This window comes from Amborella trichopoda, chromosome 8 (assembly GCF_054954075.1).
Source record: "Amborella trichopoda isolate Santa Cruz 75 chromosome 8, AtrichopodaSantaCruz75HAP2 v2.0, whole genome shotgun sequence".
Classification (NCBI taxonomy): domain Eukaryota; kingdom Viridiplantae; phylum Streptophyta; class Magnoliopsida; order Amborellales; family Amborellaceae; genus Amborella; species Amborella trichopoda.
Genome location: NC_142343.1, coordinates 28360775 through 28377097, shown reverse-complemented (window position 1 = coordinate 28377097; position 16323 = coordinate 28360775). Strand labels below are relative to the sequence as shown.

The 16323-nt window shown below is 31.4% G+C and overlaps 1 protein-coding gene across 10 annotated transcripts in view; it reads left to right on the top strand.

Annotated features, from left to right (window-relative positions):
* The window catches only part of LOC18433074 (alpha/beta-Hydrolases superfamily protein), a 40165-nt gene extending 37799 nt beyond the window's left edge, over window positions 1-2366 (top strand). For 8 of the 10 annotated variants that reach the window (XR_016060821.1, XR_016060822.1, XR_016060820.1 and 5 more), the window contains one exon: window positions 810-1043. Coding sequence is in view for 6 of the 10 variants with exons in the window: in XM_020666509.2 (XP_020522168.1) it covers window positions 810-926 (117 nt within the window). In the remaining 4 variants the exon portion in view is untranslated. Of the gene's footprint in view, window positions 1-809; window positions 1044-2106 lie in introns of those variants that run through there. The other 2 variants (XM_088873907.1, XM_088873906.1) reach the window with 1 other exon arrangement.
* The last annotated feature ends 13957 nt before the right edge of the window (window positions 2367-16323 follow it).

The following is a 16323-nucleotide window of genomic DNA, read 5'->3' as shown; positions in this document are numbered from 1 at the left end:
TGGTTGGCATTCAATCTTTTGACAGGAGTTGGGGCTCAACCCTCATATTGAGGGCAGCTTTGAAAATGTCATTCCCTGGGTCAATAAGTTCCTTCCTGTGGAGGTCTGAGAACCTTCTCGGGCAAATTTTCTAATTGTGCCATGGCCTTCTGGTCTCTCTCAGAAACTCATGGGAAGTGCAGACTCAATTGCTGGTGCCCCAGAAGAGAAGGAGTGAATCACCACACATTCATTACCCAGCCTCATTCACCACTCTGAGTCATCAATTTTTGTTAAGTCCTGCTCATACATCATTATTTTTTGCATCTCTATTTTGTACTGAATGCCATACGCACTTAGGGTATTTTCACTCTGTACATCAAATTGTACAATTTCACACCATCAACGAAAGGAGTTATTCATATGGAGAGAGAGAGAGAAATTTTTGAAGAACTGCATGACATAGAATAAATAGGCCGTGTACTTGAAATCTCACTAAAAGAGGATTTGGGAACGTGCTGTCTTTGCCTTAGATCTTGAAAACAATGAGCCCTGCCAAGTAGGAGTGGTTGTTCCAGGAAATCCCATCCATAGCTCTAAGTCATCAGTGTTTTGCTTGTCTGTAATTTTGTGGAGAACGCAATGAAAACTTTCTATTTTGAATGGTGTGCAACTTAGTGCTCTTTTTTTTTATTTTATAGCAAAGTCATTGTCTTAGTAAACTGAGATATTAAGGTATAAAAGTTTCAAGACACATTTCATTAACATTCAAGCATTTTTGTGTTCATTGGGGATTTCAGCCATCTGTTTCTTTCGGATGATTGGTGCAGGTTTTGGAAGCAACTGATCACATCAATTCGTGCAAACCGGTTAACCGTTCGGATCCGTCATACAAAGAGACCTTAGATTTCCTACAGAAACTGAGGGATAAAGCAAAGAGTTCGTGAAACAAATAGTGTGTTGTGTAATTTATAATTTTCTTCACAGCAATATGTAGCATCATCAATTATATAAATCTTTGGATAATAAAGGTGCCATTGCACCCTTGAGTTGAGCATGCAAAACGGTGTCCTAGATTATGGTTTCGTTCATATTTAGCAAGTCTCCGATAACATGATTTTTTCAGAAAAATCTCCAGAGAGTTTTGAGTTTTTGAAAAGATATTAAAAAATCACGTTTTTTTTATTGGAAGCAATATAAATCTGTATTTTATCTTTTCTAAACAAAAAATTCAAAAAAAGCTTCGTCTTTATAACTTTATCACTTCATTTATTTAATATATTCGAATTTTAGTTTAGAGATAAGTGCATTAAAAGTGGAGAAAATTAAAAATCTTAGATTTAACAAAAAAAATTCATAAAATTTTTTCACCACCATGTTCCCTTTATTCTCCAAAAGATAATCTATTAAAACCATCATATATCTCGAAATAATACTTAAAAGAGTTAGAAGAAGACTTTACCAAAAGAAAAATCTGTTTTTTTTCCCTCTAAACACAATTTCATTAACTTGGGGTGAGCTTTGAATATTTAGACTTGGTTAAGTATTTTGTTGCCTTATTTCTGCATAATAAGTTTGATTAGTTTGACCTTTTTATATTTATTTTTTTTTTATTGTATTAGGTAAGAAACATAGCAATTTGGATGGGCACTACATTACATTATGCGAAGGATTATTTGTGTGTTTTTTCTTTGAATAATAGTCCCATATCTTGGTTATCGTCCTTGTTAGTTTTCGTGTTTAGTATTGTTATTGTTTTATTATATATTCTCAATAAATCTATTATATGTTTTGTATCATGACAACATAATAAACATTGTTGTATTTATTAAAAAATTAGATAAATTTATCAAGTATGACGCTAATGATATTAGGTAACTCTATCAAGATTTAGTTCAATAGTTTTAGTGTTTTCATACTAGTTGATAAATTTACTCAGTTTTTTTAGTGAAATTTGAAATATTCAAGGTCTTCTAATTTACTTTATTTTCAGTTATTTGTATTTTTTTTACTTGAGTTTTTGCTTCCGATTTTTTAGAGTAAAATCAATTCGTTACCGATATTTTGGTTACCTGATATATTGTTATTTTCTAAATTGTTGACTATGGTTTCATTGAGATTAAAAAGGGAGGGGAGAGAGAGAGAAAGAGAGATGGAGAGAGATTGCACAAAATCAGCATCTACCAAGAACAAGGGACGAGTTGGCACTTTGCACGATCACAATGGCAGACTAAAAAGGGACGGGGGGAACAAGAGGCAATGCATTGTGTGCTAGTAGACATTGACTGGCGTTAATATCAATCGAATTGAGGTCTACAATATTAGGGGGATCAACTTCCGATAGAAAAGATGATGGAAAACTTAATAAGCTTTGTTTTTTTTTTTTTTTTCTCCACATAGAAAAGGGGTACCAAGTGGCTTGCTTGAGTCTAGAATTGGCCAAGTATCCTATAGGTCTTGAGTTGGCACATACTATGATTTGGCTTAATTTTTGAATTTTCGTATGTTGTAGATCTTGGTTAGAGGTCACAATCACTTTTAGCTGTAACATGCTAAACATGATTGCTTGAGGTAGTTCTGATGTTTGAATATTTTTCTCAGATTTTATGCTTTATAAAAGCCCCAAATTTTCCATCTATAAGTTACCAGTAATTGTGACATTGTGAATGACCCTGTTATAAGAATGGGTAGTATCAAGTTATGGAAATTGACGAATAAAAGAAGGAAATATATACAAGAAGATCATTAACTTTTGGTATTAAGAGATTACAATCATTATTGACTGTTAAATGTAAAATTTTGAGTTTGTTATTGATTAGGCATGAAGTCAAAATAATTTTGTTTTAATGTCGTACATATCAATCCATTAGTTTTCATACCATATGGCTAAGAATGTTGATATCATCTTATACTAAAAGTGAATGATTTTATACTATAAAATTCCATAAAAGAAATAAAACATGATCGAATTCGGAGATTGTTTACCACAGAGTACATGTAGCAAAAAATAAGGACAAACACGCACTGCACCTAGTAGGATGGCGCAAAAGCTAATCTCGATAATCAAATCACTTCTTAATCTCTATAAATGAAAAATACATGTAGACAGCTAAAAATTCCCTATAGAATTAATAAAATTTCGTGCACACGACTCTTTGTTTAGGTCACGTGCGTTACCAACCCTATGGTAAAAATGTCTATATTCCCTCACATGTTATATGAGCCCTCAACTTAAAACTGCATCAAGTTTTTTAAAAATAATTTTTAATATTTTTATTTTCAAATACATATATTATCATACATACGTAAATTTTCTTTTAAATCCATAAATGCTATCACATCTACTTCATGACGGATCATAAATACAATGTGCTTCTAAGGGAGCAAAGATGAAACACCATATAAGATCATAAAAAGATCTCCCAAAAAAGCAAAAAAAAAAAAAAATCATAAAAAGCTAATTAATGCTTAAATCGTACCCAGAAAGTTACTTTCTACTTCTTCCAAAATAACCAATACTTTTATTTACTAAAAGACAATTTACTCCTTTCAAGTACATTTCATAAATTTTATAAACTATTAAAAGGAACACAGTCAAATTTGATTTTTATATGAAACAACTATTTTTTAAAAAAATTAAGATCATATAAATTATATTTTATTTTAATGAGCATAAATTCAAGTAAAAGATCAAAGTAAAAAAAAGTTCATAAAATTAAGATCATATAAATTAAGGTGCAGTTGGCATCATATGGATGCAAGAGTGGGCGTAGATGGTAAGGTCCACATTCAAATTTTATCATGGTATATAATTTTGATGTAAAATTTTTTTAGGATTATCTCAAAATCTGTTTTTATATTTAATTATAAAATTTTAAATTTAAAAAATGGTTAAAATCAAGTAGATCTATAAACATATGAAAATCTTGAAAATGGATGGTCTAGATAATATGTTGTAAAATGCACTATTTCTGAGACTTAAAATGTTTTTATTTTTCATGGTCATACATCTTGATGTTGAGATGATCAATCAAAGGGTTTTTCAACGTTAAAACTACCTTTTTTAATGGACTTTTGAGGTGCATCCGTAGTTCTACATTATAAGGTTGCATCCTTATACAAACTTTTTCCTACAAATTATATTCTATTTTAATGAGCATAAATTCAAGTAAAAGGTCAAAGTACAAAAAAGTTATTAAAATGTAGGTGTTCCATCATTTTGAATTATGGGGTTTAATTGATTTTGAATTATGGGGTTTAATTAATTCCTACAAATTAATTTTGAATTATGGGGTTTAATTAATTTTAAATTATGGCGTTTAATTGATTTTGAATTATGGGGTTTAACTAATTCCAACAAATAATTCGACCATCATTTTGAATTATGGGATGTAATTGATTTTAAAAAAATTTCTTTGAATTACAAAATTGGAGTCATGATTTTCTAAATCAGATCTTAATAAAATTGACACAAATTGAGTAGATAGCACAACATAGCACCATTATATAAAGGGTGTGGTTTTTATAAGATTGCAACCTTAAACAAATTAAAGCGCGCCTACAAATTTTATCATAACATGTAATTTTAGTGTAAACAATTCTTAGGAGTATATGAAATCTATTTTCATATCTAATTATAAAATTTTAAACTCCAAAAATGGTTAAGTAAAATAGATTTATAAACATATGAAAATCATGAAAATTGGCGGTCTAGATAATGTATTGCAAGATATATTATTTTTAGAACTCAAAATCTTTTTTTTTTCATGTTCGTACATCTAAATGTCGAGATGCTCAATTAGATGGCTTTTCAACATTAAAACAACCTTTTCCAATGGACTTTTGAGGTGCACGAGTAATTCTATATTTTAAGGTTGCAACCTTATATAAACTTTTGCTTTATATAAATAACACATTGCACTATTGTAAAATTAGTTAAAGTTAAACCTACAATTTAGTCTAGCAAAACGACAATAAAGAACTTCATTTTTTTAACTTCTAAGCCATGGAACACACATGACCATTAAGACTCTATAATGAGACCATATATCCAGTTTAAATCAATTATACGTTCATATTAACTTTTTTAATATATAAGTTTTACATGAGTTCGATAGATACCACAACATAGTGCCACAATAAAAATAATACATTGCACTATTCTAAGCAATAGCTTATTTAAAATTACTGAAAAACTGACTACCAATATTTAGAGGGCGTCCAAATGGAGTTGGTGATCCCATGTTCAATAATAAATGAGGTCTGTGGATGAATCAAACTTCGTTGGAAATAAAAGCCGGTCTCCAAGGAGAGTCAATAGGTTAAGTGGCAGTTGGATCATTTTTATTTATGATGTTTATATAGGGTTAATTGATTTTTATTAATTTTATAATTTTTATTTATTATGTAATAATTTATTTTTTAAAATTTAATATATAATTCAACATAAAAGTTATTATAATATAAATTATAGTTGTATAAGATTCTTAATTTATATGTTTTTTTTTTATATATTCAAGTTAAATATATCTATAACATAAATTTATTTAAATTATTTACTAGTAAATTAAAACCTATACATATATAACCTAGAATTAATAGTTTTTAAAAGTTTATTAATAAATCTAATTGACTTAAAAAAATGTAACAATAATTACTTATAAACCTACAATATAATTAGGCAAAACCACAATAAAAAAACTTCAATTTTTCTTCTACTACACAATCAAAGCATAAAGTCCTGAAGGATTTGTGTAATATATATATGCCCCTTTAAAATGTACGATGAAACAATATATCCAGTTTAAATAAATTTTTTATTCATTTTGATTTCTTTATGATAAGTTTCACACAAGCTGAGCATGTAGTGCAACACAGTGCCAACACAAAAATACACGTTTTACTGCTATAAATTTAATTAAAAACAAATGACAATATAGTCTAATACCATAATAAATAACTTCCAAATTACAACTTCTAAGCTATATGCCCCTTTGAACTCTATATTGAAATAATATGTCCAATTTATATAAACTCTAGAAAGTAGATTACTTGAGACTAATTCTATTTTAAAATAATTTTAACATAAATTGAGCGGGTAGCACAACATAGTGCCACTACAAAAATGACAAGTTGCATTGTCCTAAGCAATAATTTACTCAAAATTAATTGAAAAGCCTACATTTTAGTGGAAATTACATCGAATAAATTAGCTATACACTGTTGAGTAACAAATTCATTGATGTCTAATAGTCATAAGTCACTATAAAGGATCTAGGACTACTTTAATTAATTCTCATATATAAAAAATGTCAGTCTACAAAATTCTATTAATTTACTCTTCAAAGTTCTTTTCACTTAAAAAAAGTTTGAAGTAAGACTATAGAGCATCATTAGAGATAAAAGTTACATATTTAGATAGAGAAAATATGATATAATGATATTGTAGTTGGAAAAGATATATGTAGTTAGAGAGATGACTTAGAGAGAGAAAACACATAATTAAAACAAAGGACTTAAATAATTCAGGACTAATATGGATTGGATTCATATCACATGCGGAGTGGAGTACGTGCACTCTGCTAGTATATTTTAAGTGTCAATAACTTTTTCAAATGGATTATTGGAATGGGCGTCACGTTTATAGTATAGAATTGATAACTTACTAACGATAGGGACTATAGAATGCAGTGGCTCAGCGGAGGGATGGACGGGGCAAGTAAGAGCTAGGATCTCGAGGCGAAGCATGTTTGGCCTAGGCTGATCCTGGCCTGCAAAAAAGCCCATAGGATGTGTATTAGATGTAGGTCCCTTGAGCCGGAGTATGGGTATGAAGATGGTCCTATGGACTTGGGTTGCCTTTTCTTTCTCTAGACTATGGTAGATCAGCCTTTTTGGTCCTCCCTGAGACGACCATAGCTACTTAGCTATTATGCCCCTTTCACTGAGATTTTGACCTGGTAAGAAAAATCTTTGGAATTCATGTTGATAACAATGGGGGATCAAGTCCACATTCCTGGAGTACATGGTTGAGAGTTTGTCTGATTCTCTGAATTTTATTTTTTCTATACAATAGATTGAGCAAAAATACGCATCCAGGGTTTTCTCGGAGGGGTTTGCTTCATGGACCCTTGTCTTCCATGTAATTTGGAAGCCGCTGCTTCCATGAGTTAGTATGGAAGCTGCAACTCTTCTAAATCACTCCTTTTTGACATATTTGTTGCACTTCTTGCAAACAAATGCAAGAAGTGTAATGATGATAAAAACCATGGCCACATCTTCTAATAAACAAATGCGTCCCAACTTTTCTCGACTTGTCTAAACCAGTGTTTAAAACCTGACAATTTTTTATCCGGGTTGCCGATTTGGATGGGAATCAATCAGAACTGAACCAATTCTAGGATGGTAAGGTTCCCACCCCTGTTCCCCCTAAAACCTCTCATCTTTTTTTTTTTCTCTTTTTTTTTTAAGCTTGTCAAATGTTTTTTTAGGTACCTATAAATTTCTAGCCATAAAACATGTTTTACTATTTTGTTTGGATCACTGATTCAAACCTTCTCTAGATCATCGATCCAACAATTCGACATGGATCTATGGATGAACAATTTGCTCCATAGATATGGGTTTTAAAACGCTAGTCCAACCTAAAAGTTGCATTGTTAGTCTGTGCAATTTCTCCGTAAAATTCTTGAAGATGAATTGCTCAGATTCAATCGTGATTAGAGTGATACATCCTTAGCCACCTAAATTTCATATTGACAGGTAGAGGAGATTATTACTTTTTATATGAAATTTTAACATATTTTATCTCTCTAAAATTTTAATATAGTTTTTCTCTCTAAAAGTTAATTTGAGATAATTTCTCTCTCTAAAAATTTTAAGATAGTTTTTCTTTAAAAAAATTTACTTTCTCTCTCTAAAATTTTTATACCTACCAAATGCTCCCTATGTTTCGGGTCGAGGGAGCCAATGTGTGAAATCCAAGGCCTTGGAAATGTAAAAAAAAAAAAACAAGTTTTGGTGTGGAAACGAAATCATAGAAAAGTAGGTCTCATTTCCATGATTTTAATTTTCTTGATTTTAAGTATCCTAGTCATTAAGCAATCCAAACGGCGGATTTTGGCAATATCCAAGATATTAAGAATCCATGCTTTAAACTCATGTACCCATACAGCCCCTTAACTTGCTAAACTTCAGATTTTCAAATTTTGAATATTTTTTGCCCACCGTAATGGTTCAGTAGTAGTTTTGGGTCTGAGATGCATCTAAGGGGCTTTGATAAACTTTATATCTTCAAATCTGAAGTATGAATATTTTTTTTGTTATTTTTGAAAATATGAACAAATTAAGTGTGGGTATAATAACAAAAAAGAGGGGACTTTTAAAATAAGGAAAAAGCTTATATAAGGTTGCAACTTTAAAATGTAGAATTACAAATGCATCTCAAAAATCCATCTGAAAATGTTATTTTAATGTTGAAGAACCCTCTAATTGATCATCTCGACATTAAAATGTATGAATATGGGAGAGAAAAAAAAAAGAAGAATTTGCTTCCCAAAAATAGTTTATCTAGACCGCCCATTTTCAAGATTTTCATATGTTTATAGATCTACTTGATTTTAACTATTTTTGAAATTCAACATTTCATAATTAGATATGAAAATAGATTTTCAAATAATCCTAAGAATTTTTTATGCCGAAAGTATATCTTATAATAAAATTTGGAGGTGCAGCTTAATTGGATTGTTTAAGGTTGCAACCTTATAATACTACACCCTCGAAATAATGATACTTCGGGAGGATATGTGTGTTAATTACTCTTTTTTTTTGAGTTAAATATACTTTATTTAGAAAAACCTTTTGAAATCTTTTATTTGGAGGTTAATATTTTATTTTTTTCTAAAATGCCCTTGGAACCTTTAAAATCAAAATATAAACTTGTGTGGTGAGTTAGCTTCAAATATTAAAGATCTAAGAACTTTTCTTTTTTAAATGATGAATTTGGACCTACAAGACTCGTAATCATTTCAAAGAATCTTGGCTTAAGTCCTTGAAAGTCTTAAGCTAACACTTGCCTTTCAAAATATAGGTATTTAGCTTTAGACCTTTAAGGTTCAACAAAAACACTTTTAAGTCATTTTATTTTCAAGACAAGAAAATGTTGGTTTTTTTATGAAGTTTAATGTGGAATCTTCAACATCCAAAGCCAATAAAGGATTTCTGATCTTGAAGGTAAAAAAACGCAGCTTAAAGAAAATTTTGCAAAGTCGTTACTTTGGATACTGAAAATCCAAAGGGGTGGCTTGTTATAAAAAATAAAAAAAAATTGAAAAACTCTCTATCAACATAAGATACAACATCTTGAGGAGATATTTTTAAATATAAATTATCACAAATATATCTTAATTTTTGTCTATTTAAAAAAAAAACCCCAACTTCCATAAATGTCGTCCATACCTTTTTTTTTCAATTTTGGTGGTTTTGTGACCAAAATAACCTCCTCAGTAGTCATATTACAGTAATAATTTGAATTAATTTTATGACACTTTAAATACCGTAAGACCTAAGCCATATTATATGGCATTTTAATTACCGTATAAAATGCCTAGCATATTTAACCGTGTAAAATGCCGAGCATATTTAAGTGGTATCTATCCATAAGTATTTATCCTTAAGTATTACTGGCGGATAAATGCATTAGATAAATACCAAATCTTATTTTATAGGTGGTATCTATCTATAACTGATGGTATTTATCCTTAACTGGCAGATAAATACATCAAACAAATACTAAATCTTATCATAATCAAGAGATATGAATACCAATAACTTTATCAATATATATCTCTACATATAGATATCCATATTGATATGTATCTAATGCATATACATGCGGTAGTTAAAATGCCGTATATGTGGCTTAGGTTTTACGGAATTTTAATTTAAGTTATTATGTTAATATGACTACAGTGAAGGTTATTTTGGTCACAAAAATATCAAAATTGAAAAAAAAGAGTGTGGATGAGGTTTATGAAAGTTGTTTTTTTTTGTTTAAGTAGAAAAAAATTAAGGTATGTTTGTGATAATGGGTAATACGACTACCAGGAAGGTAATTTTAGTCAAAAAAAAGTGTGGACGATACTTATGAAAGTTGTATTTTTTTCTAAATAGAAAAAAATTAAGGTATAGTTGTGATAATTTCTCTAAATTTTATGGGGACACAAGCGTATTTCCCTTTTTAGTGTGAAAGAAAAACAAAAAATAGAAAGGGTTGAAGTGAAACATTGATTTTGACCTTTCATAAATATAATATACCAAGAATTGGGCTTGGGCTTGAGTAGTAAGCTACTAATATTTAGCAGTGCTATATCTCAAATTTGATTCCTACCACTGAACTGCCTAAAAAGAACAACAAATTTGATTCCTACCATTGAACCACCCAAAAAGAACAACGACAATATAAGAACTTGTTTGGGGATTATTACCCATTTTTTTGGCCAAATTTCATCAGGGGGTCTTATTTTGTAAATCATGAAGGCTCATCAATGGAAAAGGTATGATCTGCCCCTATTTCATGAAGTGTGGGGGTACATTTTGGAGGATAAGACATACGATATCTCATATGAATGAGTAGCAATGCAAAATTATCCATTGTCTGACCTAAACAATGGAAGAAGTTTTTAATGTTTCCTTCTTCTCATGGTTCTTCAAGTAGAGTTTGAAGTCATACGACTTGGATTCACTCAGTGGATACGACGAGATTCATTGAAAGTCAAGCTCTAAGAGTGGCAAAGAACCCAACCAGACCCAGGACGACAGGTAGACCTGGCTTTTGATCCTGGTATGGGCTCAAAATTTAGAACCGAGTACTATTCGGGTCCAGATCTGGGTTCAAGTCTAGCCAGAACCGACCCATACCCGTAGTCATAGGGTATATGATGGCAATCATGTCTCTTTAGGAGCACGCTAGATGTTCATATTATCATAATATTGGCAACATTGACAGTGTTATTGGCAAAAAAATGAAACTCATAGTCATAGGGTATATGATAGTAAAAAAAAAGGCCAAATAAAAAGAAAACTCGTATTTATAAGGTGAAAATGGATCCGACCAAACCTGGGAACCGACGGGTCTATGTATGGTCCAAATTTTGGATGTACATAACTACTAACGATATATACTCTCTTAGGAATTAATTTCTTCGTTATAAACTGGATCACTTCTCCTTGAATTTTTAAAAACTAGCTTTTTAAATATAAATTTATAAATTTTCATAATAAATTCAAAGGAAACCAAAAAGGAAAAATACGGAAATGAAAAAAAAAAGAAAGATAAAAAAGCGCCAGGGCAGCCTGGCATTGTAGTGGCCTTAGCTGGGCTTTTCCGGGCCCTCGAACTATATTTTGTGACCCATGCCCTATGTTTCCAAGGCGGGTCTATGAGAGAGCCCAACTACCGAGCCCATTACGCACACGCCCTTTCCTCCATTTTCTTTGAGTACGATATCATAATGGGCTCAGCAAAACTCTTGTAACTTGCCTTTTGAACTTCCCACTTATATCAATTCCCCTTCTCCTCGAAGTCATTTGGCACAAAAAATTTGCTATTACCATCTTAACGAGACATCACCTAAAATGAATAGTAGTTAAGTTTATGATCCCAACTGTGAAATATTAATTAGATGTTAAAAATGTATGTCACTATTTAAAGTTTAATAGTTTTTTGGCAAAATTAGATTGGGATGAATTTGGTCATTTTGTATTATATAATGAGCACACCCATATTATGCTCCCTTGGGAGCATAATTTACTTCTACTCGCTTGGTCGGGAGACCTACATAGGAGGATTTTTTCAATCTGAATTTTTGTGAATCACTTAAGAATTAATAGATTTCTAAAAAAAAATCGAAATTTGATTTTTCTATCACTTAGGTCTCACTACTTAAAAATTGGATAGTCTCTATTCACTATGAAGACATTATTTTTTTCAAGTATGTAGATGGTAGAATTAGAGAATTTTTTTCTATTGAGATTAATCTAGGGGTTAAAGAGGTTACATACCTAAAATTTGGGGTCCTAAATTAATATTCAAGGGAGTAAATGGACATTCTACTCCTACATGAGTAGAATATCTTTGGGCTTATATTATAGTGTGCACAAGAAAAAATATAAAACAAATATTTTTAAAAAATTTCAATTACAAACTACCCCTAAAATTGATTGGGGTAATTTAGTCATTTAAGTTCTTGATTTTTTTTAAAATTTTTATATAGTGCATGATGGTGTCAAGTATATAGGCTTGAACTTTTAGCTTAAACCATTTTATAGAAAAAAGTTTAAAATTCAAATAACGACACTATCCGATCAAGATCTAATCACTACAAACATAACCTAAACCACTGCTCATTTTTGGTACAACCTTGGGATAGCTCTATCCTAAAGAGAAAACACTTTGATTGGCCCCTAATTGGGGCTTGTGACATTGTTTTCGTCTTAGTTTTGTTGGTGCACTTTTATTCATTGTCAATGAAATGCATACCAGGGGCTTCTCCCTCACTGACTTACCCAAACAAAAAACAAAAAAATAAGTAAAATGAAATATGCACAGGTTCTTCATAAGTTCTCCATTGATGATACGAGTTGGATTACGTGTAAATGAAATATAAACATAAATAAAAAATAAAATTCCTTAGTGAAAATATAAACAGTAATCATGAATCTTGATATATTTTAAACATCACACTATAAAATGTAGATTTATTAAAAAATACAAAGTTGAATTTCTACCTTGTGGTAAAGATAAAAAATTATTTTTTAACATCTACAGTTTATAATAATAGTAAAAATAGGTTACAAATAAATATGGATGCATAATAATTCATAAAATTATATTTAAATTTTGAAAATGATGATATGCAAATTTCAAAAAAAATTAAAACATTTTTAAATGAAAAATTCATTAATTTAAGATGTAAAATTTTAATAAGTATTTTTCAGATGCATCAAAACTCCTAAATAAAATTAAAATTAGGAGTGTTGCATGTAAGAATGAAGTATGAAAATGCGTAAAATAGATCTCTTCATAATATAGAAGATAATATTATTTTGCTGGACAACATGTGCAGTGCACCAGTACGATGATTGTACTATATCAAGATGGCAATAAGCATGTAAAAATTCACGATATGTATTATTCATGCAATAAGAGTGCTCAAATTATATACACCATAAACACAGAAAATCACGATTTTTTTATTCCCAAAAATTTATGCTCTCAACAATTAACCTTAGCAACTCTTACAGTTTTGATAAATATCTAATAGATTATTAAGAGAAAGCAAACAAAATAAATAATTTTTTTAAAAAAGAGCACAACAAAAATATGTTTCATTGAAGGTAAATATACATGCTACCATTCCCTTACTTGCATTGATGAGCTCAGCCAATGGAGAGAGAGAGAGCACGTTGAGATAGAGAGAAAAAGTTATGGTTTAAATGTGAAAAGAGAGAAAAGTCACAATAAGAAGAGCTTGCATGCATATCTAATGAATGATCTTTTTTAAAAACTTTTATGTATACTTAATATGGTTTTCTAATAGATGATCATTTTTAACTATCTAATGAATAATGTTTTTCAAAAAACTTCATGTATACTTAATATGGTTTTTTAATGAAAGATCATTTTTTAAAAAATTGAATGCATATGTAATGGAAAAAGCTTCATGTATACTTGAAATGTATGGCGCCTAAGCTCTATATAAACTTTTCCCTTAATAGAAAAAAAGTAATATAAGGTTGCACCCCTAGTGGAAGTTAAGTGCACCTCAAAAATCCAAATATAAAAAAATGTTCCAAAGTTGCAAAACCTTTCAATTAATGATCCTGATTTTGAAATGTATGGATATAATGGAAAAAAAGAATTTTAAATGCTAAACATAGTGCATTATGTAACAAGTTTGCGAACAGTCAATATCTAAGACTTTCAAGTATTTATAGGTTTGTTTGATCTGCAGTGTTTTTGGAATTTTAAACTTTATAATTAAGGTTAAATGAAGATTTCAAGTCGAGAATGACATCTTCTAGCAAAATTTAAAGATATGTTTTACTTTTGCAATATAAGGTGGCCACTTCATACAAACCTCATCCTTCTTCTAAATCTAATTAGTTTCCTACCATTAATATCATAAATCTCATTAAAAACCTTGGGGAAGATATCGCATAAATATTTTATCTTCTCAAGTATATACTTTGGATGTACATAACTACTAACGAGGTATGCTCTCTTAGGAATTAGTTTCGTCAGTAGAAACTGATCACTACTCCTTGAATTTTTTAAAACTCGCTTTTTAAATATAAATTTATAAATTTTCATAATAAATTGAAAGGAAACCGAAAAGAAAAAATATGGAAATGAAAAGAACAAAATAAGATAAAAAAGAGCCAAGGCAGCCTGGCATTTTAGTGGCCTTTGCTGGGCCCGCGAACTATATTTTGTGAACCATGCCCTCCGTTTCCAAGGCGGGCCTATGAGAGAACCCAATTACCGAGCCCATTACGCACACGCCCTTTACTCAATTTTCTTTTAGTACAATATTATAATGGGCTCAGCAAAACTCTTGTAACTTGCATTTTGAACTTCCCACTTGTATCAATTCCCCTTCTCCTCTAATTCATTGGGCACAAAATTTTTGTAATTACCATCTTAACGAGACATCACCTAAAATGAATAGTAGTTAAGTTTATGATCCCAACTGTTAAATCTTAATTAGATGTTAAAAATGAATGTCACTATTTAAAGTTTAATATTTTTTGACAAAATTAGATCGGGTGAAATTTTGGTTATTTTGTATTATATTATGAGCACACGCATATTATGCTCCCTTGGGAGCATAATTTACTTCTACTATGCTTGGTCAGGGGACCTATATGGGAGGATTTTTCCAATTTAAATTTTTACGAATCATTTAAGAATTAGTAGATGATTATTTTAAAAAAATTGAAATTTGAGTTTTCTATCACTTAAATCTCACCATTTAAAAATTGGATAGTCTCTATTCAATCTCAAGACATTAATTTTTTTTTAAGTGTGTAAATGGTATTTTTTTCAAGTGTGTAGATGGTAAAATTAGGGAATTTTTTTCTATTGAGATTAATCTATGGGTTCAAAAGGATACATCCCTATAATTAGGGGTCCTAAATTAATTATCAAGGGAGTAAATGGACATTCTACTCCTACTACATGAGCAAATATTTGGGCCTATATTGAGTTTGAGAGAGGGAAGGAGAGTCGGAAATTAGGGCAGCGAGGGTTTGGAGTGGGAGTGCAAAGGAGAAGGTGAGCAACATGGCGAGTGCAAAGGAGAATGCAATGGAAGGTTTAAGCTTCTTCTTTGACATTGTGGGAAATGTGGTTTCGATTCTGGTCTTTGTATCGCCCATGTAAGTGCTTTCTCTCTCTCTCTCTCTCTCTCTCTCTCTCTCTCTCTCTATTTCTGATGAAATGGTGCTCTTTGATTTCGTTTGTTGTGTTTTTGAGAGAGAGTGTGTGGGAGACAAAGCGTGAGAGAGAGGGTTTGGAGTGGTTTGCAGAGGGTTTGGACTGGGTTGCAGCGTGGGTTGCAGAGGATTTGCAGGGCAGCGAGGGTTTGGAGTGGATTGTAGAGCTGTGGGTTTTGAAGGGCAACAAGAGGGTTTGGAGTGGGTTACAAAGCTGTGGGTTTTGAAGGACAGCGAGGGTTTGGAGTGGGCTGCAGTGCAGAGGTTAGGACTGAGCCTCTGAGAGTTGCAGAGTAGAGGCTGTGGCTAAGACCGAGAGAGGGAGGCCAAGGGTTTGGTTGGCTTGCATCTTGGCGATGGGTTTCTCTCTCTAGGGGCAAAATTACAGGCTGCAAAGCCACGTCCAGAGCCACCTCTCAAAGCGTACCTCTGCAAGCAGGACTCCTCTCTCTCCCGATTTACAGAGAAAGAGTTTTGGAATGTGGGAGGATTGAGAAAGGCGTGAGATCTTAGTTCCATCTTTTTCAAGGAGAGACAGAGAAAGAGATTTGAAATTCGGGAGGATTTGAGGGCTTGCAGAGGGCAGAGGAAATGGTAGCTCGCAGTGGGCAGAGAGATGGGGATGCTTTCGTATAGGAATAAAGGTTGTAGCGTTGGATGAGGTCATGCTTCTCCATTCTTGATGTGCTATGGTGATTCATGCTCAGTGAATTGCAGGCCTTAATTAGGGCAGGCTCAGTGATCAAAGCTCAAAAAAGAAGAAAGCTAATTGACCCCGGCTCGCTCCTTCCGAGAGAGAGAAAGATTGAGAAAAACAAAGACCAAAAAGACAGAAGCATGGGTGAGAGG